The 24,786-nt window shown below is 56.1% G+C and overlaps 2 protein-coding genes across 6 annotated transcripts in view; one reads left to right on the forward strand and one right to left on the reverse strand.

Moving 5' to 3' along the window:
• Positions 1-11,586, forward strand: part of DIP2A (disco interacting protein 2 homolog A) — an 86,263-nt gene extending 74,677 nt beyond the window's left edge. The window contains exons 27-39 of one of the 3 annotated variants that reach the window (XM_081077849.1): positions 94-215; positions 347-458; positions 1,435-1,544; positions 1,965-2,095; positions 2,672-2,840; positions 3,520-3,690; positions 4,597-4,626; positions 5,289-5,350; positions 6,033-6,090; positions 7,917-7,991; positions 8,285-8,459; positions 9,090-9,213; positions 9,739-11,586. In XM_081077849.1, coding sequence (XP_080933975.1) covers positions 94-215; positions 347-458; positions 1,435-1,544; positions 1,965-2,095; positions 2,672-2,840; positions 3,520-3,690; positions 4,597-4,626; positions 5,289-5,350; positions 6,033-6,090; positions 7,917-7,991; positions 8,285-8,459; positions 9,090-9,213; positions 9,739-9,991 — 1,592 coding nt within the window. In that variant the 3' untranslated portion in view covers positions 9,992-11,586. The remainder of the gene's footprint in view (positions 1-93; positions 216-346; positions 459-1,434; positions 1,545-1,964; positions 2,096-2,671; positions 2,841-3,519; positions 3,691-4,596; positions 4,627-5,288; positions 5,351-6,032; positions 6,091-7,916; positions 7,992-8,284; positions 8,460-9,089; positions 9,214-9,738) is intronic. The other 2 variants (XM_081077850.1, XM_081077851.1) reach the window with 2 other exon arrangements.
• A 1,552-nt stretch (positions 11,587-13,138) lies between these two features.
• S100B (S100 calcium binding protein B) lies at positions 13,139-19,413 on the reverse strand. 3 transcript variants are annotated; one of them, XM_081077881.1, is made up of 4 exons: positions 19,280-19,366; positions 17,582-17,654; positions 16,825-16,963; positions 13,139-14,497 (listed from the first exon to the last, which is right to left on the reverse strand). In XM_081077881.1, the coding sequence occupies exons 3-4, from the start codon at positions 16,960-16,962 to the stop codon at positions 14,357-14,359; spliced, it is 279 nt and encodes a 92-aa protein (XP_080934007.1). In that variant the 5' UTR covers position 16,963; positions 17,582-17,654; positions 19,280-19,366; the 3' UTR covers positions 13,139-14,356. The 3 variants fall into 3 exon arrangements, with proteins under 3 accessions (XP_080934007.1, XP_080934009.1, XP_080934008.1); XM_081077883.1 differs by having other exon boundaries at positions 17,610-17,654; positions 19,280-19,321; XM_081077882.1 differs by lacking the exon at positions 17,582-17,654 and having other exon boundaries at positions 19,280-19,413.
• Between the last annotated feature and the right edge of the window lie 5,373 nt (positions 19,414-24,786).

Here is a 24,786-nt window from a genome sequence, read left to right on the forward strand (position 1 = left end):
GCCCCCCCCCCCCCCCCCCCCCCCCCGTTTCCTCCGCGGCTGCACACCAGGCTGAGCTGTGCTGGCCTGCTGACCCTCTGACTGTGTCCCCAGGGGTGGACCTCATCGCCGCCTTCTACGGCTGCCTGTACTGTGGCTGCGTGCCCGTCACCGTGCGGCCCCCTCACCCCCAGAACCTCGCCACCACGCTTCCCACCGTCAAGATGATTGTGGAGGTGCGTGCGCTGTGGCCCCATGGGGCAGCCCAGTCGAGGGCCTCTGCCCTTGCAGCGTCTGGATGTCTCCCCGGGCCCTGTGCCCGGGCACCGCGTCTCATGTGCCTTTGATCCCTGTGCACTCTCTGCAGGTTAGCAAGTCTGCGTGCGTCCTTACCACGCAGGCCATCATGCGGCTGCTCAAGTCCAAGGACGCCGGGGCCGCCGTGGACGTCAGGAGCTGGCCCACCATTCTAGATACGGGTGCGTGTCCGCAGCGCCACATGCTCGTGTGCACTCAGGTCCCGCCCACGAGCCCTCTGTCCTCTCGTTGGAGGGATTGCACTGGCCACCCCAGGTCAGTCGGGGAGAGCCGCTGGAGTCGGGGGCAAGGAGGCTTCCCGGCAGCAGGCTTCCACCCACTGCAGCAGCTCACAGCGCAGGGCTCACGGCCTCGCCGCGGGTCTCTGCACTGGTGCGAGCGAAGGTCCAGTCTGAGGCCCAGGTGCCCGTGCACCGCAGCTCGCTTCTGCCGCTGCCCCTCATGCCCGCACAGTGGTTGGCATCTGTGGGGACACCGGTCCCTCAGCGCGCACACATGTGTGCTCACAGCCATCGCTTGTCCTCGTCCCTGATGAATGCTGCCACATCCCATGAAATGGTTTTGGGACAGTGGGAAGGGCTAAAAGCCCCTGGTCCCTCTGCCTTGGCCCATGAGGTCAGCTTGGGGCTGTGTCCCCCCAATATCGACACCCCAAATGAGCAGCACCCCACAGGTTCCTTTGGTGATGCGAGGTCCATGGCTACCTGAGTGCCAGCCCACTAGCATGCAGGAGTCCCTCTTCCCCATCTTACCTGGTGGACGTCTGTCCTTGTGCTCCAGGGTGCACCCTGTGTGGGGCCAGGGATGTGCTCTCTGGTACCTGCCTGAGCCCTGGACAGGCGTGGGACTGACAACAGCGTCCTCTCTGTGGCTGGGGCCCTTGGTCCTGGCTGACCCCAGGCTGTCACTTCCTGCTGCACAGCAGCACTGCACGTCTCCTGCCCTCCACTGTCCCCACACGTTCAGCACCTTCTTGGTGCATCTCCGTCGTGTGACTGAGATGCCCCCCATTCACACAGCCTGCCTTCCTGCAGCTCGACCCCTGTCCGAGCATGCTTCCCAGGTTTCCCTGGTACCAGTTGTGTGTCAGCTCTCCCTGTGAGAGCACAGTAGCCTTAACAGGCGTCTGTTCAGCAGATGACATACCGAAAAGGAAGGTGGCTAGCGTGTTCAGGCCGCCCTCCCCAGATGCACTTGCGTACCTGGACTTCAGCGTGTCAACCACGGGGATCTTAGCAGGCGTGAAGGTGGGTGACCCATGGGACCCCGGACAGGAGGGCGGGGAGATGCTGGGTGCGGGGCACGCAGGAGGGCCCCAGAGGCGAACAGCAGTGCTGCCCCTTGAATTTGGCTTGACCCCAGCAAACCCTGAGTTTAGGTTGCCCGAGAGTAATGCGTCCTTGGAGGTCTCAGGGTAACATCTAAACATTGGGATTTGTGACTTCTGGCCTCGAGGGGCCTGTGGCTTTGCTGAGGCCCTGTCCTTACCAGGAGCCAGTCACTCCATTGCAGTGCTTGAGCCCGAAATCGCGCTGAGATTTTCAGTGTGCCTGAGTGTGACTGGCTTTGCGTGGGGCTGGAGCCCGCCATCCCCTAAGGCAGTGCGTGCTGTCCGCTGTGGACCTCTCCCCTCGCGCACCATGGACACCGGTGTTTTGCTCCCTAAGATGTCACATGCTGCCACCAGTGCCTTGTGCCGCTCCATAAAGCTGCAGTGTGAGCTGTACCCTTCCAGGCAGATCGCCGTCTGCCTTGACCCCTACTGTGGCCTCGGCTTCGCCCTCTGGTGTCTGTGCAGGTGAGTTTGGGAAGAATGTGTGGGTAAGTGCGCAGGTACCTATCTGCTGGGTTGGAATTATGAGTAATTCTTTAGAAGCTTAACATTCTCAGATGCGTTTTGATGCCAGGAAGCGAAAGACACATGTGAGTGGGTTTGTTTGGGGGTGGGCTGTAGAGTCTCCGTGTGTTGAGTAAAAACAAAAAAGCTTTTCATTAAATAAGAACACTGTTTATACTGGCAGTTGGGAAGAGGTTACTTACTTCCATCAAATACTGGGAAGTAGCATCCGGTCTTTAGAAGTGGGACACTTGAGTCCCCAGCCAGCGGACTGTCCCTAACCGTGACTTGGGATCCTTCTGAAGTGGTGGAGGGAGACAAGGACCCTGTGTGTCGCGCGCAGCGGCCCCAGGGTGTTTTCCACTGAAAGTCTCACTGGATGTTAGGGAGACTTGTCCCTCCCTCCGTCCTTGAAGGGAAGAGGCGGTGCCCCGGGCATGGTGGGTGCAGGCGGCAGGGCACCTGGGGCGCGCACATGGCACCCCTAGGCGGAGCCCTTCCGGAGCCGCCGCTGAGCAGACCCCCGCGGCCCCGCAGTGTGTACTCCGGACACCGGTCGGTGCTGGTGCCCCCGCTGGAGCTGGAAAGCAATGTGTCCCTGTGGCTGTCGGCCGTGAGCCAGTACAAGGCGCGCGTCACCTTCTGCTCCTACTCGGTAATGGAGATGTGCACGAAAGGCCTGGGCGCGCAGACCGGCGTCCTTCGGGTGAGTCCCCCGCGCGTCCCTCCTCGGGAGTGCCCGCCCCCAGGTTGGCTCTGCTCCCCGCAGCTGTCCAGGCGCCGGTCCTGCCGGCTGTGTGTCCCTTCCTCCCCGCGGGCGGGGCAGGGGTGCAAAGCTGGAAGGAGCGGGTGCATCGTGGGGTCCCAGGGCCCCCCTGAGCTCTGCTCGCGTCCCGGAGGCCTCGGGGTCCCGGAGGACCGGGGCCGGGAGCGCGGTGGGCGGGGGCCGGGAGCGCGGTGGGCGGGGCTGCGGGGGGGCGGGGCCGGGAGGAGCGCGGTGGGCGGGGCCGGGAGCGTGGTGGGCGGGGCTGGGAGCGCGGTGGGCGGGGCGGCGGGGCCGGGAGCGCGGTGGGTGGGGCTGCGGGGCCGGGAGGAGCGCGGTGGGCGGGGCCGGGAGCGCGGTGGGCGGGGCGGCGGGGGGGCGGGAGCGCGGTGGGCGGGGCTGCGGGGCCGGGAGCGCGGTGGGCGGGGCTGCGGGGCCGGGAGCGCGGTGGGCGGGGCGGCGGGGCCGGGAGCGTGGTGGGCGGGGCTGCGGGGGGGCGGGAGCGCGGTGGGCGGGGCGGCGGGGCCGGGAGGAGCGCGGTGGGCGGGGCTGCGGGGGGCGGGGCTTGGGCTTGGGCCCGGCCTCTGCGCTCAGGGGCTCAGGGCGGCCGCGCTGCCCGCAGATGAAGGGCGTGGACCTGTCGTGCGTGCGCACGTGCATGGTGGTCGCCGAGGAGCGGCCCCGCCTGGCGCTGACGCAGTCCTTCTCCAAGCTGTTCCGGGCCCTGGGCCTGCCCGCGCGCGCCGTGAGCACCACCTTCGGCTGCAGGGTCAACGTGGCCATCTGCCTCCAGGTAAGGGGCCGCGCGCCCGCCCCCCGCCGTCCCCCGCCCTTCGCTGTGTCCTCGCCGAGTAGCTTCTCCTTGTGAGCTGCCGGGGTTTTAGTTGGAAAGCTGCTCTACTGCCTTGACGAACAAAAACACAAATTGTCTGTACGGAGCTTATTGTCTTACCTGCAAGAACCTCTAAGTTCGGTACAAGGTGTAGTTAATGTTTAAACAACGATGAACTTACTGTTTTAAGATACCTGGAATTTTAGATCGAAACACTAACGAATGCGGTCATCCGCATCGCCCCACATCCGCGTTTGAGACGTCCAGGCGTTTTACTTTCTACAAGCGAGCGCGTGGTTTCGGACGTTGCGCAGCCGCCTCCTGCAGGACCGCTGTCGCTTGTCCGGGGACTCGGCTGCACGAGTGCCTCAGTTTCCCTTCTTTCTACAAACGAGCTGAATGCGTTGTTGGAGGAAGAGTCGTGGTCGGAACCCGAGCGCGGCCCGGACGGGGCTCCTTCTCGTTCGGAGCCTTTGCTCAGCTGCGGACTCCTGCCCTTTCCCTAGCGTTTCTGCTCACGTCTTCCCACGCGTGGAAAGACTGCTGACGCCTCCAAGAGGCAGGAGGAGGAGGGCTGGCGTCCCCTCCGCAAGCCCTTCTGTGGTGGGAAGCAGGAGCGCAGGAGCGTGGCTGTCGGTAGTGACCCTGCTCGCCCTCTCTCCCTACCGGGAGGTGTCTGTGTGTGGGCACTGGGGTGCCCGTGTCACTGCAGGCGTCCTCACGGGACACTCGCGTGTGCCCTTTGAGGTGCAGTGACGCCTTTCGCTGTCTGCTAACCGTGTGTTTCTCACGTGGCTGTTGCTTTCTGTTTGTCCCCTGTGGCGTCTCCTCCTGTCTGGCTCTGGTGGCCTCCTTTACCTCTGTCAGCCCAACAGGCTGGGAAAGCTGGCTGAGCAGGTATGACCTTGACTTCAGGGAACCTCTGTCCTCCCTCCATGAGTTCATGTGGCCCCCTCCACTCCACACAGATTTTCTGACTTTGCTCACAGTGGATATTATTGTACATGACAAAGGTTCTTCTGTACCCAAATTTAAGAGCAAAATTGTTCTCAGAAGAACTTAGCACTCATAGCATTGCCTCTGGGGGAGGCCATTTAGTCTCAGTGAAGCAGTTTCGTTATGTTGTCTGGGATTTTCAGAGTGATGTTGAGCAGTGTGCCTTTCACTTGATGTTCCTTACCTAATAGAATGGAACATAACACCGCTCCCCAGGGTCCCTGTCAAGTGTCAGGAGGGTGGTGAGGACATGGCCGTCACTGACCCTGCCTAAGCCCTGATGTGCTCAGCCGTCGTTACACGTTACACGTTATAGTAGGGACACGCCCCATTCCCATGGTGGTGTTTTCACTGCCTTATGGAGACCCGCCTTGTGTTAGACCTGGAACGTGAAGTTGCACGTTCCACTCGGTGATGTCTGCGGGAAGGCAGCAGTGCCCTGGGCAGACTAATGGGCAGGCTGAGCTGCTGCCTTCCCGGCCACCCGGCCTTGCCAGTGCGACGCAGGGGCCGTGCCCCTGACAACACCACGCGCATCAGGCCCTCTGCTGCTCTTCTTCCAGGGCACGGCTGGCCCCGACCCCACAACGGTCTATGTGGACATGCGAGCACTGCGTCATGACAGGTAACCCCGTCACACCCTGGGGACCGGGGGTGGCTGGGCCTGCCAGGACGCTAGCATGTGACTGGCTGAGCTACCAGGGAGCCTGGGCCTCTCTCTCTGCATCCCTGTGTCCTCGAGCTCAGTCAGGGTCCCTTTGTCTATCATTCCCATGACCAGAGGGTAATAGGAATGACCGAACGTTTGACATTTAGCTTTTTATGGGGCTGAAGACAAGTAAACCAACTACAAGCAAAGACTTTTTTTACATGATGCCATTTTAAGGCCAGACTTAGCTTTTATAGCAGTAAACATGTGCTGGGGCCAGTATGTGCCTTTGGGTCCGATCCTTCCCACCGTGACACTCTGGTGCCCGTCTGGGTCCGTCAACGTGGCCATGGCTGCTTGAGGCAGACAGTGGTGGTACTCACTCAGGGAGGGCCAGCCGGTCAGGGGCCCAAAGAAACCTAGAACAAGCTCCTGCCCTGAGCTGTGCCCGGGAGCTGGACGGGTACAGGGCCTATTCTCTGCGGCATCTGAAGTCCCTGCTCCAAGGTCACAGCAAGGTCATGATTGAAAGGCTGGAGGAATGTCCACAGAACGACCATCACAGTGATAATTTATGAATACCTCGTGGGTTACCTTTTTAGAGATTGTTACCTGTTAGTAGATTCTATCCTGAAATGTCTCCCTTGTTAACTTTTAGGGTACGTTTGGTGGAACGGGGTTCCCCGCACAGTCTGCCATTGACGGAGTCTGGAAAGGTAGTGGAAGCTGAGCTCTCCCGATGAACACGGACAGCCTGGTCAGGCCGGGCTGATGGGGAGGCCCCATGCTCCTCATTGTAAACACACACGATACCTGATCAGGTCTCAGCATACACCTGGGCACAGACCTGAGGCCCAAAGGAGCTCCCGCTGCAGGGCCTCTCGGGTCAGGGTGACACGGCCACACAGCTCAGCCCCTGGCCCAGGTGACAACCAGGAAGTGAGTGGTCCCCACCGGGGCCTTCGGCAGCAGGCAAGGTCCTAGACCCGTGCTGGCAATTTGCCATTGAAGCCAGTTCAGGCCTGCGAGGCCACAGTAGCCCGGGGTGGGGGGGGGGGAGGTATTGGGGGGAGCGTGAGACCACCTGAGGGCGTCCAGGTGAAAACAGCACCGTGAGGGTCAGCAGGCACACCCAGGGAAGGTTTGAAGGAAGGAGGGAGGGGGTGCCCACACAGGATATGATGAGGTGGCATTCCTAAGCAGCTGTCCTGTCCCTCAGCCAGGAGACGGGTCGCAGGCCCGGACAGACAGCCCCCCGCCTCAGGGCTCTGCTCCTACACTCCCGCAGCCACAGCTGCCTCTGGGAGCCAGGGAGGTACTGGAGAGGAGCCCGGGCCTGTGCTGAGGACAGTGAGGGGCGCAGGGACCCAGCAGTTTCTCAGCTGGCCAGGGGTCCTCGGACAGGAGCCTGACCATTGAGCTGGGGATGAGGAGGAGGACTGGCTGAGTGTGAGTGAGTGAGTGAGCTCTCCCACATGCCTGGCTTTAGTGTCACTCTGAGCAGGAGATGTCCTGCCCTTTCTGAGCACAGTGCTGGTTCCTTCTGTGAATTCAGCACGTTTTCCCCACGTCACTAAGTCTCCAAACAGTTTTTTAGTGTTTCTGTGTTGGATAACAGATGACTGTGCCGTGGTTGCTTTAACCACTCCGCTTTTGATGGACTTTTTCCCTCTTGTATTTTGTAGTCACCAGTGACTTGTGTCTGATGGAATTGTGTTCTGGAAAGAGCGCTGGTTTAAAGGGTCAGTGGGCCCGATGGAAAGAGGTCAGAGGCTCCAAAAGTGTTCAGGAAAACAGGACGGTCCCACAGGCAGCACATGGCAAGGGGGTGGCGACAGTGCGAGGAGAGGAGGGCCTGGCACTGACCATGGCAACCGAGCTAGCACTCAAGCCCTTCCTGAGACCCCTTGTCCCTTGCTCCCATCTGCCTGGAGTACCCCAGTATCATCTCTAGTTTTAGATGCGGGGAGACCAGGCCTGGAGCAGCATGGCCCCAGGACAGGGTGTGGGGCGTCCCCCACCCGAGACACCTCCTTGGTGCATTCTCCATGGCTCCTGATTGAGAACGGGGTCCCGCGTCTGTCTTGAGTCGGCATGGAGCAGGGGTGCAGCGGTTGGACTGAGTCGCAGGCACGAAGGGCTCTTCATAGTTAGGGTCCCAGTCCAGAACTATCAGGCATGGTGGACAGAGCCCTGCAGGCCGCCCTGGGGCAGCGGAGCCGGGGCTGGACGGCGCTCGGCACTGTGTGCTCGTGACAGTAGCATCGTCCTCAGGGCAGCTGCTCCCGTAGCCCCTCTGCCCTCACAGCACCCAAACTGGGGTCCTTTCTTAGGAACTGGGGTGACTTGGCTAAGATGCACATTTATTTTTTTATCAAAGTCTCTTATTGCTGTTAGAATTCAGAGTCTAATCCAGTTGGCTCTAACCCTGACCATCCGCATGTGCACGTCCCCGTGTAGCCCACCCCTGGGGGCCGTGTTTCTGGTGCCATGGGCCCAGGAGTGTCCTGTTGTCCCTGACCCGGCTCGGCCTTCCTTGCAGATCCTGCCGGGAGTGAAGGTCATCATCGCGCACACAGAGACCAGAGGGCCCCTGGGGGACACGCACCTGGGAGAGGTGAGGCTGGGCAGGGCTCGTGGCCTCACTGCACTCTGTCCACACTCCCCGCTCCCCTTGCTCACTGATAGCGCTTGACTTGAGGGGACCTGAGGGGCGGGGCTATGGGGTCCTGGATAGGAATGCTTCCAGGAAGGAGAGCAGGCTCAGTGGCTGTCATTGTAACGAGTTCACAAGATAAGAGACCTTGCAGATGCCCCTGCCGCTGTGCGGTATTTTCTTGAGTTCTCTGGGCGAGTGGCTGTCTCATGCTGGAATCTGCTCAGCTCCATCTCATCCTCTGGAACCCACAGATCTGGGTGAGCAGCCCCCACAATGCCAGCGGCTACTACACGGTGCACGGGGAGGAGGTACTTCATGCCGACCACTTCAGTGCCCGGCTGAGCCTTGGAGACACCCAGACCATTTGGGCGAGGACCGGCTACCTGGGCTTCCTCCGGAGAACAGAGCTCACCGATGCCAGCGGAGGTGAGGGGTCACCGTGGTGCCCGTGCCACCCTTAAGGTCTGCTGCTGCTGCTGCTATGAGCCCGATAGGCGCGTGCGATGTCCTGGGGTTCTTGCTGAGGCCCTCAGCCCGGGCCTGAGCTCGTGTCCAGGCGTGAGGTGGAGGGTATGCCAGGACCACTTTTCTCCGGAGATTAGTTTCCCCCTGTGGCTGTCCCTCACTGACCTTGGGCCCTGGGTCCCTCCTGAGGATGTGGAGGTGCTGGCGATAAGGCCATCACGCCCCCAGACAGAACCCCAGGCATGGTTCACCAGCCCGCCCCACACACGACCCCTCAAAGTCACCAGCCCCCTGGGCCACAAAATGCCAGGCAGATGAAGTCGGAACTGTTGGTCGCCCCTAGCTCTCTTATTTCCAGAAGAGTAAATGTTTTAAATATATATTCACACGTGGACGCCACTGTTCTGAATCAAGGGGTGGGGTGGCACCTCCATCAGGGTCCAGTGCACAGCCCACCCATCAGGAGGCTTGGCTTCACCTGGTGTAGGCGTAGCCAGGTCCCGGTCCCAGGCAGCCCAGCTGGAGCTGACACAGCGTGGGGAGCGCCCGTCGGCACGGAGCCTCCTGATGTGTGCCCTGTGCTGTTGACAGAGCGCCATGACGCGCTGTATGTGGTCGGATCTCTAGACGAAACGCTGGAGCTCAGAGGCATGCGCTACCACCCCATCGACATCGAGACGTCTGTGATCCGGGCACACAGGAGCATCGCCGAGTGGTAAGCCAGACGCGGTCCCACACCTGGCCACGGGCGCGTGTCAGGCGCCTGACTCTCCAGGAGCCAGCCCAGCCTCAGGTACTACTGTGCCTCGCTCTGGGAACACTGCCCTGGGCCTGCTCATGCCAGCTGGGTCCTTTTCCTGACCAGTGTGAAAGCAAGTCTGTCGCTGGATGCACAGGCCAGCCCAGGCTCTGTGAGCGGGAGCTCGCTGCAGTTGTCCTGGAGTGGTTCTGCTTTGAATGCGCATTTTCTCCGTTAAATGGTGTGACTCGTGATTTCTTCGTCTTGTAGGGAGCTTGCATTGGGACAGGGGTGGCTTTCAACATCAAATAGTGCTCTTGATTCTTAGCGAGAACTGTAGCTGGAACAGGTCCTCCTGTAGACACTCAGCCTGGCCTGGGGACGGCGAGGCGGCAGTGCAGTGTCGGTTAATGACCTCAGCCTTCCCTCTTCTCTCCTGCACCGTGGCCCCTGCGGATGTCAGTGTCCGCGCCTCTCACACCATCTGTCTTCTCCCTGCAGTGCCGTTTTCACCTGGACCAGCCTGCTGGTGGTGGTGGTGGAGCTGGATGGGTTGGAGCAGGACGCCCTGGACCTGGTCCCTCTGGTCACCAACGTGCTGCTAGAGGAGCATCACCTGGTCGTGGGCGTGGTGGTCATTGTGGACCCGGGCGTGATCCCCATCAACTCCCGGGGCGAGAAGCAGCGCATGCACCTGCGGGACGGCTTCCTGGCCGACCAACTGGACCCCATCTACGTCGCCTACAACATGTGACAGGCGCGGCTCAGACCTACAGGTCAGGGTGCACTCGAAGGTGCTGGGACTCGTGAGCACACGGCAGTGCCCCCCAGTCTCCAGGGAGCAAGCACCCCACCCCCCTGCTTTTACAGATTCGTCTCAGAGTTCCCCAAATCTCATCTGAGGAATCACTTCCGAGTTATTTGAAGAAACTTTTTAATCCTAAAGGACATTTACACAAACCTAAATGTTGGCATTTTAACAGACAGGTGACTAGGGAGGGAAGTGAAAGGCCCAGCCTGGGTATCGTGGAGCTGAGGTGTGCGGTCTGTTCTCTGCTGTATTGCAAGTTTGCACATTTTTAGGCTAAATAGAGTTCTTGATTCTGAGAATTCAGTTTTTATTCCCAGTTCTGATGAGCAGCTCATGTATAGAGTTCATGCTGGAAAGAACAGGAGCCCAGCACAGCTGGTCCCCGCCGCCCTTCACAGGGAGGCGCCGAGTCCAGGCAGGTCCCACCTGCCCAGCTCTTGGGCCCCATGTGGCACTTCCTCACTGCCAGCATCCCTGGTGAAGCAGGTGTGCCTGATGTCCTGCACATGCTGCCACTGACATGCGGTGCGTGCCGTCGGGGCAGTCCAGGTGATGCTGTTTCGGAAAGGTAAGCCAGCGTTTAGTTTTAAACCACTTCAGGTTGGTGACTTCTTGTTGTTCAACGCTTGCTTCCATGACATCACAGTACTAATTTTTCTCGGTACATGGAAGTGTGCTAAGTCACAATTTTTGTTCCCACTTAGCTGATTTGGAAGCGGAGCACCAGGCAGTGCCGCCCAGGACCCGGGTACAGCCACCCTCTCCCTGGCCTTCGTGTTTTGAGTTTTGTGCCTATAAAATGTGGCCAAACCATATTCAGTTATTTTATTCAAACTTGACTAAACTGAGTGATGTAATATCATAGTAAACCTCAATGAAAGAAGAGAATATAAAGTCCTTTTGAAACTTCTAAGAATTTGAAAGGAAGCACGAATCTAAGAGAGTATTTTTATACAGCTAAGAAAGTATGTTATGAAGTTGTTGAGTTTGGGGGACTTGAGGGTGGGAAAGTTTATGAATCATGCATGCTTCATAGAAACAACCAGGTTTTCCTGGAATTAGCCTGATCAGTGCCTAGCAAAGCTGTTATTCTTTCTCTGACATTTTAAATTCACCACTGCGTAGACCTGGCCACCTTTCACGTCTCACTCTTACTCGGCCACAAACAGCAGGTGCGTCCAAGCTCGGTTTGCCTGTTGGGCTGTGTTCCACAGGCTGGACTTGAGCAGTCTGTGGACATTGTGTACATAATATGTGTAATTTATTGTTTGACACACACAGGGTGTAGCAGCTGGCGAGTGGACGTCCCTGCAGGGGACCAAACACCTAACCCTGAACTTCTTGTGGTAGTTTTATAGCAAACAAATATTGTACAGTTTTTGTATTGACAGGTTAGTGGCCGTAAGACAAGGTATCTTGTACATTAAGACTTTAAGAAGCACATTGAAATGTTTTAAATTACTCTCTGAGAATTCAGTATATCACACTAATTTTTTTATATCATTATGTTAATAAAAGTTATTGATTGTAATGCTGCATTTTTAAATGTGTGAAAAGGTTTCTTTACCCCAAATCGAATGTATTTTATTATGCATTCTTTTTATTCTGACTATAAAAGCATTTATGCTTACAGCATAAACTCTACAAAGCACATTAAAATGTAGAAAAGAAAATCTATAATCCTAATTCTGGGTAAAACATGTTTTCCTTTAAAAATTTTTAGAAAATCAAGATCATATACTTTTATAATTTTGTACTTAATAAATTACAGACTTTTTGATCTATTACATTCCACCGTTTTCCGGCCGCATCACACGGTGTGCCGACATTTGCCGTCTGTCTGCGTGGTTTGAGCCCCGCTGCAGCGGCCTTGGGGCTTTTCTCCCGTGGTGACAGTGACGGCCTCCGTGGGCGACGTGCAGGTGGAGTGGGTGCGGCCGTGCCCGGGGGCAGGCGTGGGGCGAGGCCTCCTTCCAGAAGCCTGACAGCGCTGGCCCCGCACTCTCGCTCAGGATTAAAGTACGTCCTTGTGCTTTGGTGGTCAGATAATTCACGTCTAGGCACGTCGAAGTGTTTATGGCCATTTGTATCCCTTATCTGACACATTCTATTCCGATTTGGCAGTTCTTGTGCTGAAGCGTTTCTTTTCATTGGTTTGTAGGAGCCATTTTATAGTAAGAACCGTGACTTGCCTAGTCTGTGCCTTTCCTCGTGGGTCATTGTGCCGGTTCTGTTTTCCTTCGCGTTGTAGCGCGACGGTCACAGTGAGGGAATCGCCCCACGACAGAGCGCGGCGCGGTCCCTGGCGGTGTCCCTCCAGTGGGCGTGAATCTGCGCAGTCAGGACGCCCCCAAAGTGTAGCTGGAAACGGGAGCGAAACCGGCTGGGTGTGGGAAGGCGGCCAGGGAGCCCGGCCACGGCCACGGCCACGGCCACGGCCACCACGAGTGTCACGCGGGGCGGGGGCGGCCCGCACGACCGGAACCCGCCGGCCACGCAGCGACAGCCCGCGGGGGTCGCCTTGCTCGCGGGGTGTTGGAGCCGCTGCCGCTTTGGCGGGGGCTGTGCAGGGCCCTGCGGGGCAGCTCAGCCCGGGCGGCCGCGCAGGGGTTTTCCCGGCGCGGAAGGCCCACAGCTCGCCTGTCCAGCCACGTGGGCAGCACCCCGGGGCTTCTAAAGCGGCTGCCACCACCCAGCGTCCTTCTTTACTGGGTCTGCGGCTGGGACGGAGGGACAAGCAGGTGCCGCTGACGGCGCGAGAACAGACGCGGCGCGCGGAGAGGCCGCGACTCCAGGACGCCAGCACCGAGACTGCGCAGCCGCAGCCCAAGGGCGGAGCCCAGCCGGCGGTGGGCGGAGCCTGGGGAGGCCCCTCCCCCAGCCCGTCCGTCTCAGATCTGCCCCAGTCCGCGGGGCGGGCACGTGACTGTCCAGACCAATCGCAGCTCTCCACACCCCGCCCCACCCCGGTGTTCCTCCTGGACACCAACCCCGGCCTTGGGAAGTGCAGCGTCTGCATCCCTGAGGAAGCCAGGTCGCCTCAAGTGTAGTCTGCAGTTATTTCACTTGTTTAACGGCTACGGAGACTTGTCACAGTGCACTTTAATGCAGAAACAAGCGATCAATTCTATGAATTTCCAAGGCTGTATCCTTAAGTAAAACAAACAGGAAGAGAGTGGATAAGATTAATGTGACTTTTCCTGGAAGTGATTTTTAATGTTTGTAACTTAATTACTTGAAACGTGATCTACTTGAATTTGTGCATACAAAAGCCTGAAGTTCCGCTTTCGTCGTACACTGACCACCAGCCGCGATGAGCAGACCCTGCCTGGCCCAAACAAGTCAGGAGTGACATTCACCAACCGACCAGACACATCATTTCCGATGGGGACTAAATGACTCGCAGTGTGGGAATCTCCAGAGGCGGAGTGGACACCTGGTCCACCTCCGAGCTGAGCCGGCCACGCTCCTGCTGCCCTGGCATCCCACAGACGGCCACGTGAGCCCTTCTGGAGAATTCCACCAAATACAGAATTTTGATTCTCTTCTGATTACTGTGAAAATTTCAGTACTTGTTGGTTTATGAGACACATTTTTCCATTTAGAACTGTTAGCGTTAAATACCAGGGGTGCCAAAAAAATGTCTACACATGACTTGTATTCATCTTTTGTTATCAGCATATATTATTACAATTTTAATACACTTTTTTCCTTTCTTAAAATGTGTCTACATCTTTTTGGCACCCTCTGTATTTACTCAGTAATCACAGCTCACCATAGGCAAAGGGATCTAAATGTGACCGTGCTCTGTGGGTGAGTGGGACAGCATTGTCAAACCCTCTAACTACTTTAGGTGTCATTTGCACTGACGATGAACAAACTTAAGGAAGGGCAGCCTTTCCAAAGGATGGTGGGCAGTGCTTTGCAATTTTAAATGCAGTGGAGACTTAAGAAGCCCACAAATGTCCACTTCGTTTGGTTAGTCAGCTTTGTTTTTTTTAGGTTAGGATTCTACACAGCCATGGCAGCCAGCATAGCATGCGCTTCATGACAGCACTGATTTTCTAAGTGAGTATTCCCAAGGGCCAGTCAGCTAGTACAGTGCCTAATACAGCAGAACGCCATGGGGCCATTGCAAACAGCCCCAGGAGAGAGGTTTCAATTTTTCATTCATAAAGCAAATCAAGCTCCCTAATTCGCTACAACAGGCGAAAAGCTCAGCTCCTAGTAGCCTGCACACGTCTGTTCCCTGCTTCCTCTTGTGACCTTCATCTCCGCTGCAGGAACAGTATGGCTGCTTTTTCTAGTTCACTCGTGTTCAAAGAATTCGTGGCAGGCAGTGGTAACCATGGCAATGAAAGCCATAAATTCCTGGAAGTCACACTCGCCGTCTCCATCGTTGTCCAGTGTTTCCATGACTTTGTCCACAACCTCTTGTTCTTTGATTTCCTAAGACAGATAAGAGAAGTTGCTGGGCTTGTTTTAAAATGAAATTTAGGGCCATCAAAAGAATTAAAAGTTGGCTGGTTTAAAAAATCTGTACAGAAACAATCTGAGATACAAAAGGCAAAGCAGCAGCGAGGTTTGTCCTATGATGGACTTGGCGGGGGCTGTGCCTTCTCCACCGCACATTAGGCCCAGTGGGAGCCGGGCTGCTTGTGAAGGGAAGGGAACAGCCTGCAGGGCTCTCACTGTACTTAAAACAACAACACCTGGAAAGAAGAGCAGCACCTTGACCAGCCTGAGCAGGTTGATGCAACTGTCTTGAAAATGAACTTTTGCCCCCAGAATCCCACTGTTTCTGTGTGTGGAAGTCCCTGCACTGGAGGCTTCCATGGACTTTTATGTTTTGAAAGTGTTTGCACTAAAGTAACTCTAGGGAACATGCCCTAAATGTGTTAACTTCCTGTGTTCTTTTTGCCGCTTGAGTTCCTTTCTAGGTGTCACAGGACGGTCCTGGTGGTTCTCGCCCAACACAGACACCAAGTGAACATTGTCACCAAGTCTCTGAGGAACACGGTGTGGGGCCGCAAAGGAAGTGGGAAGGACGTGACCCTGGGCCCTGCGCCCTGACAAGGAGCAGTGGTGCAGCGTGTTCACCAGCAACCGGCCACAGAACTCAGCCTGATGCGTCAGGTAAGCTGCACCAGCTGCCAGTAGCAGAAAACGGGGAAGGCTGAGGGGCCAGTGGGCTCGGGTGGGACCTGTAAACGTGGGGTGGACAGCAGCAGTGCGGGACTGCAGTTACACACTAGAGTCACCTCCAACCCGAATCACTGCTGTAAAACCCAGTGACAGATTCTCGCGAAGCCCGACACACTTACCAGGAATGACTCGCCTTTTAGAAAGAGTGGCCTCCACACGCGGAGCTTTTGTTGTGTCTTACAACCGGTGACAATAGCAGTTACTGGTTACTGAGCTCCCACTGTGTGGGGAGCGCTTGCTAGACACTGTGTTATCTCATCTTGACAACCACCCTTTCTACAGAAGAAAATGGGGCTCTCCACTGGTTAGGTTAGAGGTGGGATTGGTGGCACTGGATGGGTGGCTGACTGTGAGTGGGGCAGCCTAATGTCTGTGACAACCACCCCGGACACTGACTTGGGGAGACGCCTGCCCTACCTGCCTCACACCTGCAGGCCACTTCCTCTGCTCTGGGGGTGCCATGCACAGCGACGGAGTGTTTGGGGTGGGACCAGGGAACCCCAGCAGCCTGCAGATGGCGGGTCAGCCTGCTGCTGGCAGGTGGGGCTATCCTGCCCTGAGAGGCTCAGCTGGCTGGGTGTGCGGGTCCCCGTCACCATACAGTGGGGCCCTGTCCTGGAGGTCTGGAATCTTCCTCCAGTCAGCTCCTAGTGACACATGCGTGCACTGGTTCGCTGGCTGGCCATTTCCCCTGTGTGTCACTTCAATGACCTTGGTTCTGGGCACGAAGGGAAGGTCGGGCACCAGCTGGATTGTCGTTCATTGTCTCAAGGGCACAAGATAGATGTGCGGTAGAGACGAGAGGTGGCCAGTCCAAGCTCAGGAGCTAGTGGATGGGAGGTGAGTATGGACATATGTCCGCCCAGGCCAGAATAGGACCTGCCTGTGGGCAGAGGCTCCTCGGGGGCCCCCATGCAGCTTCCTGAGCTACAGTCTGAGCCTGAAGACGGTTCCTGTCCAATGTTCCGTATTCCAGGGAATACGCCTCCCTCATGCCTCTACTGAGGTGGCTGGTAGCCCTTCATTGATGTGACAGGCTGGCTGCCTCAGACACAGAGGCTACGTCCTTGGGCCTGCGTGTCCTATGAATGAACGCGCCATGTGCTCAGTGAATGTTTGCTGAGTGAATGGCACCTTTTATCACCGCAGCGGATGCTAAACTTGGACTGAAGCCACAGTAGCCCTCTACCCCCAAACAGAAGCTCGTCTGGAACCTCTTTCTTAGATGTTCACCGTGGCCATGAGGAGTCAGTGGGCTTCCCACCCCACTGCCCTCACTTCCACTGTGAAGCCTCAGGACCTTCTCAGGGAAGGCGGTGCTGTTTGCCGTTTGTGCTCTTGCCTTTGAGGTGGGAGATTGACCTTGATGGCCCCACTGTCCACAAAATGGAAATGACGACAGTGGGGCCCAGTAGTGCTGACCTCATGATGAGCAGACAAGTTTTCAGAAGCCACCTCGGGGTCCAGAAGCAGAACGAGCCACCTTCAGGGCTGCTCGGAAGAAAGTGTCCAGGTGGTCATATGAGTGGAGAGGACAGCACATAAACTGTCGCCTGAAAAGCAAGACTTACCTCCAAGAAGTGGGAAAGCTCATTGTTGATGAGCTCCTTGAGTTCGGATTTCTTCAACTTGTGCTTGTCGCCCTCCCTTCCAGAATATCGATGGAAAACGTCAATGAGAGCCACCACGGCCTTCTCCAGCTCAGACATCCTAGGGGTCCACAGAGGAAAGGCGTCTACATAGGACAGTTATGGTGTTACCTCCACAGACCTCCACCCACAGGAGGGGCTGGGCAGCCTTAGCTCATCCCCCCTTCCAGGCTCAGAGCTGGGCATTCTGGGAACTCGTGGGTTTGCTGCAGTTTCGCCACATTGTCAAGTTCCCGGGCCCTCTGGCTTCTGGTTGGGTTTCGCCAGTGGGCAACCTCAGCAAACATACAGAGACAAAGCAGTGAGTGAGTTATGGGGTTGACCCCTGCCTCCCCGCTAGGCCACCCTCTGCCCCCGCAGGGCTCCAAGATGAGAGACAGTGCAGGGGAGCAGAGTGTCACTGCCAGCTGGTGACTGGGTGCCAAAGGAGGCTGCAGACATCAACAGTACTTTTAGACTCTGTCAATAAATAATTAGAAAATGGGAGAAGAGGCCTGTTCACATATCAGCACACACATATTACTTAAAAGTAAGTTTAGTGTGAAAAATGCAGGTCATTGCAGAAGATTTTGAGGATCGTGACATGTTGGAATTTGCTTCTTTGAATTTATATATAAATTGAACTCATTTGTAATAAAAATGTTTACTGGAAAAATAAACATGGTAGGGTTGCCATAACCTTTTTCAAGAAGATCAGCGTAAGGTACCTTCTTCACCTGCAGGAACGGACAGGCTGTACAGCAAAGCTGGCCCTGCGGGGACAGCAGACACACAGCCATTGCAGAGCATTTGTTTACAGCTGCTGGGGTGCTGCCTCAGTGGATGGGGGACACGCCCCTTGGCCACTAATGACTGTTTCTCTCCAGTTGTCAATGAAGGAAACTTCCTGGTCCTCTCCCAATGTTCACCTTATACCATGGCCTGCAGACCGCAGAAATGTCTGTTCTGTCCTGAGGTCTGGACATATTTTACAAAGACACTTTTCAGTTGTTTCACAAAACAGACACAGCTGAAGAAATTTACCAACTCGTGGCCTTGAGTTCCAATCGGTAGAATCTTAGCACTTTCATAGTTAAAAGTCAATACAAGAATTACATCTATTTGTTGAAAAGTCATTCCCATGTTGAATATGTCACATCTTAAAAATAATTTGGAATAAAATATTTAAGATTTTATTTATTTCTGATTTCCCATGGAAAAGAGAATTGAGGATTTTTCATTGGCCCAATCTTTACTAAAGTCACGCTGTTAACCATCAGTATACATTGCTCCTACGTCCCAAAAAATCAGATATGTCCCATGTAGAGAGAACATTTCAGATGGATTAAAATCTTTAACATTTCATACTTTCTTATCCTTTGCAGTCAATTTTTCAATTATTGATTTTTTTTTTTATTGAAAAAACAAAAACCTTTTGCATCATTCTAGTGCTTCTCAAAGTCCATGATGATTTGGGGGAGAGGAGGTTAAATTATTATTATTGTTTTTGAAGTATGACTAGTATGATTTTTTTAAAAGGAAGAGTATAAAAATATATTCCCTATGTTTGAAAACATGAGAAAATGAGATTTTTTTCATAACGATACTACAAATTAATTTAAAATTTTTTCTGTTACATTCTTTCCTTTGACTAAGAAATGATGGTTTAAAGCTTATCTTTAAGAGAAATGGAAATCAAATATCCGTGTTCCCTTTTCACTTCATCCTCTCATCAGTTTCCTGCGTTAATCTTTTTATGTTGAAAATGAGAACTTTTGTGTTTCAACTCCTTAGAAGGCCCCATCGCACATGATGTGAGAGTCCCCACTAAGGAAGGGGCACTACCTCCCTGAGAAATGATGAGATGATGAAAGTTAACCCACCATAAACCCTGGTTTCTCTGACCCAATTTGTAGTGTGAAGACCTCGCAGTTGTCATGTAACTTCTGAGTGGTGTCCAGGGGACCTTGGTGTGTCCCTTTGAGGGGACTGGAACACGTAGCTCAATCACCTGCCCAGGGCCAGGGCGGGACCATGGGGGAGAGAAACATGTAAACGTGTATCCGCGAGGTAGGGCTAAACTGGCACCAGGTCGCTTGTCATTCTCAGCGGCAGACAAGGGGCCCCGCGACGCTCGTGTCCCCAGCGAGGGAACAGCCCTGCTGCTCCGAAGGGAAGAAGCAGTGTTTGTAGCACTTCTGGGGCGATGTCAGCATCCCCGACCCCGGCCTCCGACCGGGGTAATAAAACCGTGCCCTAGCTGTCGGTTGAGGCCACCTGCACTTGAAATGCTGCCTGTATCCAAAGGGGCTTTTTAAACTCCCACCCATTCCCCACCCCGCCCTCTCGGCCCCTGCCCCCCACCCCCGAGGGAGAAGAGCAGGGGTTCCCCACTCACGTCGTGGCCTTGGTGGCTTCTCCTGCTCACTCCTGGCTGCAGTGTCCTAAGTGGCAGGATGCTGGGCAGGGGCCGCGTTTTATCCCTCCCCGGGGCGTGGGCTCCCGTGCGGCCCCACTGCGGGCGGAGGCAGCCAATGGGGGCCGAGGGCGGGGTGGGGGGGCCCGAGGGCGGGGTGGGGGGGGCGGGGGGGGGCGGGGGCGGCCAGGCCGGCACACAGGGCGCATTGAGCAGGGGCCACCGGGACTCCGCTGGGCCAGGGAAGAAAACGGCCTGGGGGCAGGAAATGGGGAGTCAGCTTTTTGTGCTATTTTTACTTTATTCATGAATATTGACGCTCTTCCCAAAGCGAGGTTGGGGGCAGGGGAGGAGAAAGACGGATTAGCTGATTCAAACAGCAAATGTTCAGCCAAGAACGGAGTGCAGGCTGGTCGCCGGTTCCCTGGAGAGGTCCCTGAGCCCCGCCTGTCCCCAGCTGCCCCGCCGACCCCACCCGCAGGCAGGCACCCCATGGACATCAGTGCCCGGAGTTGAGCAGGCTGCCTGGAGAAGCCACGGGGCCCCATCCGCAGGGCCTGAAACAGGTGGCCCAACGTGCTTGAGGCTTTTAGGGGGAAATCCTTTAATGTGATGGAGGCCACAGCCCAAGGCCCCTCCTTCACCCGGGTGATCGGCCGGCCTCAGACTGTCAGAACTGGACGCAGGTGCGCCAGACGTCCTGTCCAAACACTCGCACACAGGTGCAGGTGCTGTGTCCTCACGGAGATGACGCCCCCTAGGCAGCTGTGTGGAACCAGGCCCGGACTGCCCACCACCCGTCTTCAGGGGTACCCTGCCTGCCATTTCCTAGACGAAACCCAAAAGGTGAGCATTCCTTTAGACAATTACACAAAAAGCATCGGCTCCAAGGTTGTCAGAGGACACCTGAGGCAGAATCAGGGTCCTTCTGTGGATGCGGGTTGACAGTGGCCATGGAAAGATCACAGAGCTGTCTGTGGACACCGTCCTTTTGTTGTCATCTGTTTCCCTGGGAAATTCTTGACAGTCTGACACCCAGAAGCGTGCCCTGGAAATAGCACAGGGCAATGAGCCTGGGGCCTGAGCTGTCACCACCTGGTCCTCCAGTCTGGTCCCCACAACCAGTTGACTGTGGAAGGAAAGCCCAGTTTCTGGTGGGGCTGCAGGATATGCTGGCATCACCTCAAGTGGACAGATGCAGCATCTTGGCCCCCCTCGATGGGACCGGGGACAACTGGTGAAGGGCAGGACTTCTAGCAGCAGTGGACTGGGCTGTCCACTGTCCTGGAGTAATGGGGCTAGGGTATGGATGTGTGTGAAGTCATGGGAGGTCTCTAATGATCTGACCAGTCAGCAACTTAGAAGGGACAGGATTGGGAAACTGGTGACGAGGAAGGCCTGGGCAAGGCATGAGGACGGACCTCGAAGGAGCAGAGTCTGAGCACATTTGTACCCCGAGTGGATGCCCACCAGCGGGCATGCAGGGGGAAACTCACTGATCTTGCGGGGGCCAGCCAGCTGCACTGCCACAGCTGTAGGGCTCGCTCAGTGTGTCCGTAGGCACAGTGGCCTGGTGGCAGGCATGGCCGTGTGCCTGTGCACACGGTGTGGATTTCCCTGCACCAGAGCTGGCCCAGACACTTGGGGGCCGGCTCGCTGCACCCGCCTCTTCCGTCGTGGTCGGGGCACAGGCCTGTCCTCACTCCTGTGGGCTTGACGCCTCAGTCCTGCTGTCCCCACCAGCACTAAGCACTCAGTCACCTGAGACTGGCCTGAACACTGCCCGCCACTGCAGTGGCGTCTGTATGTCATCAGGGGACTCTTCACAGCACAGGAAGAGTGGGCGCGGGCTGGTGCCCTGACACTGACTGCTTTTCTCACCCCTGGCAACTCAGAAGCCGCGCGCCCCGCTGAGGGATGGAGTAGCTTCCCAAACAGGCATCCCAACAGCTTGGGGTTGTGTCACAGGGTCACAGGTACAGAGGATACTTGGAGCTCCATCACATGGTGCTGTGTCCCCCACAGACACACATTGGTCTGGAAGGTGAGCGTTGCAAGTATGCGTGCTCCTGCCACCAGCCCATTTAAGCTGCTCATAGAGTCCTGTGTCCTGTCCAGACAGATCTGAGTCTCCAGATGGGCCGCCTGCCCCAGAGGTCATAGTGACACACCTGTTGATCGCTGACCAGAAGCTGAGACCACCACAGGTCCACCTGGGGCCCCCTGCACCTCTGAACCAGGCAAGCAACGGTTGGTCTGGCTTGAGTGAGTGACCCGTTACCGAGGAGCCCACTGCGACATAGTGGAGGTGAGATGGCCCGTGGGCCTGGCGTCTCTGCACACGTCCACGGCCAGTAAAGGTTAATGGAAACTATGGCAACTAGAAAAATAAAACCCAGCAGGACTCAGGGCTTCGGGAAATGGAGGTTTGGGTCAGTCTACCCACTAGGGTGCCCAGCGCAGGTACTTGCCGAGGGCAAAGGGGACTTGGAGTGGACCATCGACAAGGAGCCGTGACGTCAAGCACAGCCTCGTGACCAGTGAGTTCCAGCTTTTCAGGGGTTTTTCCTTCTTACCTGTGTGTGTTTCCTAACCATCTTCTCCTGTCCCTCCCCTGTGCTCACTTTATAACCCGTTGTTGGAGAGTCACAGGTCAGCGTGTCCCAGGCGACTGACTCCCCGTGACTGAGCTGAGGAGGGAGCACAGCAGTTGCTGAGTCCATGCATGTTCTCATCCAGAGAACAACGCTCGTCACAAAGACAGCTGTCTCTTTTCAGGTAGGAATGCGGCTGGATGGGCTGCTGCAGGGAATCCAGATGTGTGGCTGGACACTGAGTGGCTGCGGTGCCCATGTGGGGACCATTGCCTGCCTGCATGGGCCACGCTCCGGGCGTGGTGGGAGGCCCTGGAGCCCACAGAGCGGCTTCCTCCCACGCTCTGTGTCACTCCAGTGTCAGGTTCTGGCAGGTCATTCTGTGCTGCTCTGCTCTAGACACTTGTCCGCAGAGGGTAGCTGGGCATAGCCCATGGCCGCCTCGCTTGGCTCTCTGATATGAACAGTGCATCTGCAGCAGCTGCCACTGCTCTGCGTGTCCACTCGCAGCCTCGCCTGCCGGCCCTGGGGTGGCCACGGCATAGCCCTGGTTGCCCTCATGTGGCGACCCCAGCCGGGCTCCCTGGGACTGTATCTTCAGCTGCACAGGGCTGGCTCCCGCCCTGCCTGCGAGGTAGCCGGCTACCTGTCCCTCCTTCACAGGTGCTGGCAGAAGACAGGGGGCTCCTGGGTCAGTGGTTAGTCACAGGAAAACCCACTAGGTTTACTCCTCTTCTGTAAGTCTAAAATGACTTCAAAACAATAGTTTTAAAACAATACCATGTGGAAAGACTAGACTTAAAGAGGGGACACACTGGAGGAAAGCACCGACACCAGAAGTCAGTGCTCATTTTTGGAATCTGTAAAATCCCCAAACTGCTGTTTCAGGATCTGGTTTGTTACCAGCACACACTTCCAACATCAAACATGGGTGTTTCCCCACACCTTCTAGTTCTGCGGCACCAGCTGGGGGTCACAGCTTAGCTCAGTCCTGACACCAGCCCCTGCTGCTTGCACAGACGCCATGAGGGAGGGCTCAGTCGCACAGCACTGCCCCTCAGACATCAGCCGCAAGTCTCAACCACATGTACTTCTGACAGATCGCCTATACATCAGCGGTCCCCACACTCCTCCTCACATTTCTTGAATTTGCTAGAGCGGCTCCCAGGCTCAGGGCACAGGTTTCTTAGGAGATTAGGGTCATAAAGAGTCTAACTCAGGAACAGATGGGAGGACGAGACGCGGAGGGTGAGGTCTGGGAGTGGGCTCAGGGTCCCTGGGGTCCACTGCCCCAGCACCTCCATGCACTCACCCACTGAACGCTCTCTGGACCCTGTCCTTCTGGGGTTTTATCGATGGAGGTCCCATCACCCAGGCGCGATTGAGTCAGTCACCCCTAAGGTTGGGGGTGAGGTGAAAGGCCCAGCCCTTTCATCCCTGGTTGTTTCCCTGGCTCCCCTGGCGACCAGCTCCATCCCTAAGCTCTCCAGGGGCCCAGATCGCCTCATTAGAATAATGTCAGGTGTGGCTGGAAGGGGGTCCTCTCACCCCATCACCTTGGAATTTCAGGGTTCCAGGAGCTCTGTGCCAGGAAGCAGGATGAAGATCAAATAAATATTTCTTATATCACAAAACACAATGTGATAAGAGATCCTAAATGCAAATAGCCTCCCTAGAAAAGGAATATGTACTATTGCCCAAATAATAAAACTTAGGGAGACAGAACAAACAAGGGCTGGTTGTTGGATAGCGATCTCTACCTGGCTGTGCATGACCCCTGGAAGAAAGATGTCTGCTGAAAGGACCCCTCTGGCTTTGCCATGTCTACAGCCAAGAGCCATCAGCTTGGTGGGTGGTCATGGCACTGCTGAGAGTTGCGCAGCATTTCTGTCTGCAAAACTCTGGGGACAACTGGGAGGGGAAGACAGAGGTCCAGACCCTTCCGTGTCTAGGCCACAGCCGCTCCCACTGCCAGAAGTGCCCGTGTGACCTGATGGGGAGGGGTGCTGGCTAAGGGGCAGACTGCCCCTCAGGGCCCAGCCTCAGTCATGGTCGGGAAGGGGCCCACTTCCCCGGCAGGAGTGCCTCCTGCACCCAGGCAGCTGGTGGATCAACAAAGCTTCTGCCAGGTCTCCTGTCACTCAGGGGCCCCTTTTCCCTCCAGCCCTCCCTTCAGCGACTCAGTTAATTCTGTAACCAGACCCAAGCCTCGCTGAGTCTGTTCAGGGCCAGGAAGAGTCATTCTGGCTTGAGTTTCCAGGAGCAAAGGCCTTGGGCAGCAACGTTGTTCTCACACAAAGGACAGTGCCATCCGCCACCAAGCTGCTCACGAGGTTGGTTACAGGGACCCGTGTCCATAGGGAGAGAAAGACGCCTGTGTTCTAAAGGGACGTGGGAGAAGGGACAAAGGCTTCTGTTGTAGCAAATGCCAGTGTCCAGGCGATGAGAATTAATCGCCTTTCCTGTTCTACAGAAGGCTGTTGCCAGACCACAGGAGGCCGTGGGTGAGCCCTGGGGCTGGGTTCAAGTCTGCCTCTGCCCAGAGACCCTTGGGAAATGACTGCACCTTTCTCAGCCTCTGTAAGAGAGGAACCCTGAGGATTGTTGGAGTAAATGAAATTTTGCACGCACACATGCATGTGTGCACATGTACGTATAGTGTGCAGTGCCCGATGCACTCGATAGATGGTCATTATTATTACCAAAGTTACTATCCTTGTTTATCCAAACACCTGCAGCTGGCAGGTAAACTCCTGGTGCAGAAGGCAGACAAAGAAAACAGGCAGATCGCTTTCTGATCGCTTTCTGAGCACAGAATGAACTCACTGGCTAATGCACAACTTGGCAAACTTTGTGGGAGTATCGCATGTCATTATGTTTATGCCACATCAGGTT

The sequence above is a fragment of the Rhinolophus hipposideros genome (genome assembly GCF_964194185.1).
Source record: "Rhinolophus hipposideros genome assembly, chromosome: 2".
Taxonomy (NCBI): Eukaryota; Metazoa; Chordata; class Mammalia; order Chiroptera; family Rhinolophidae; genus Rhinolophus; species Rhinolophus hipposideros.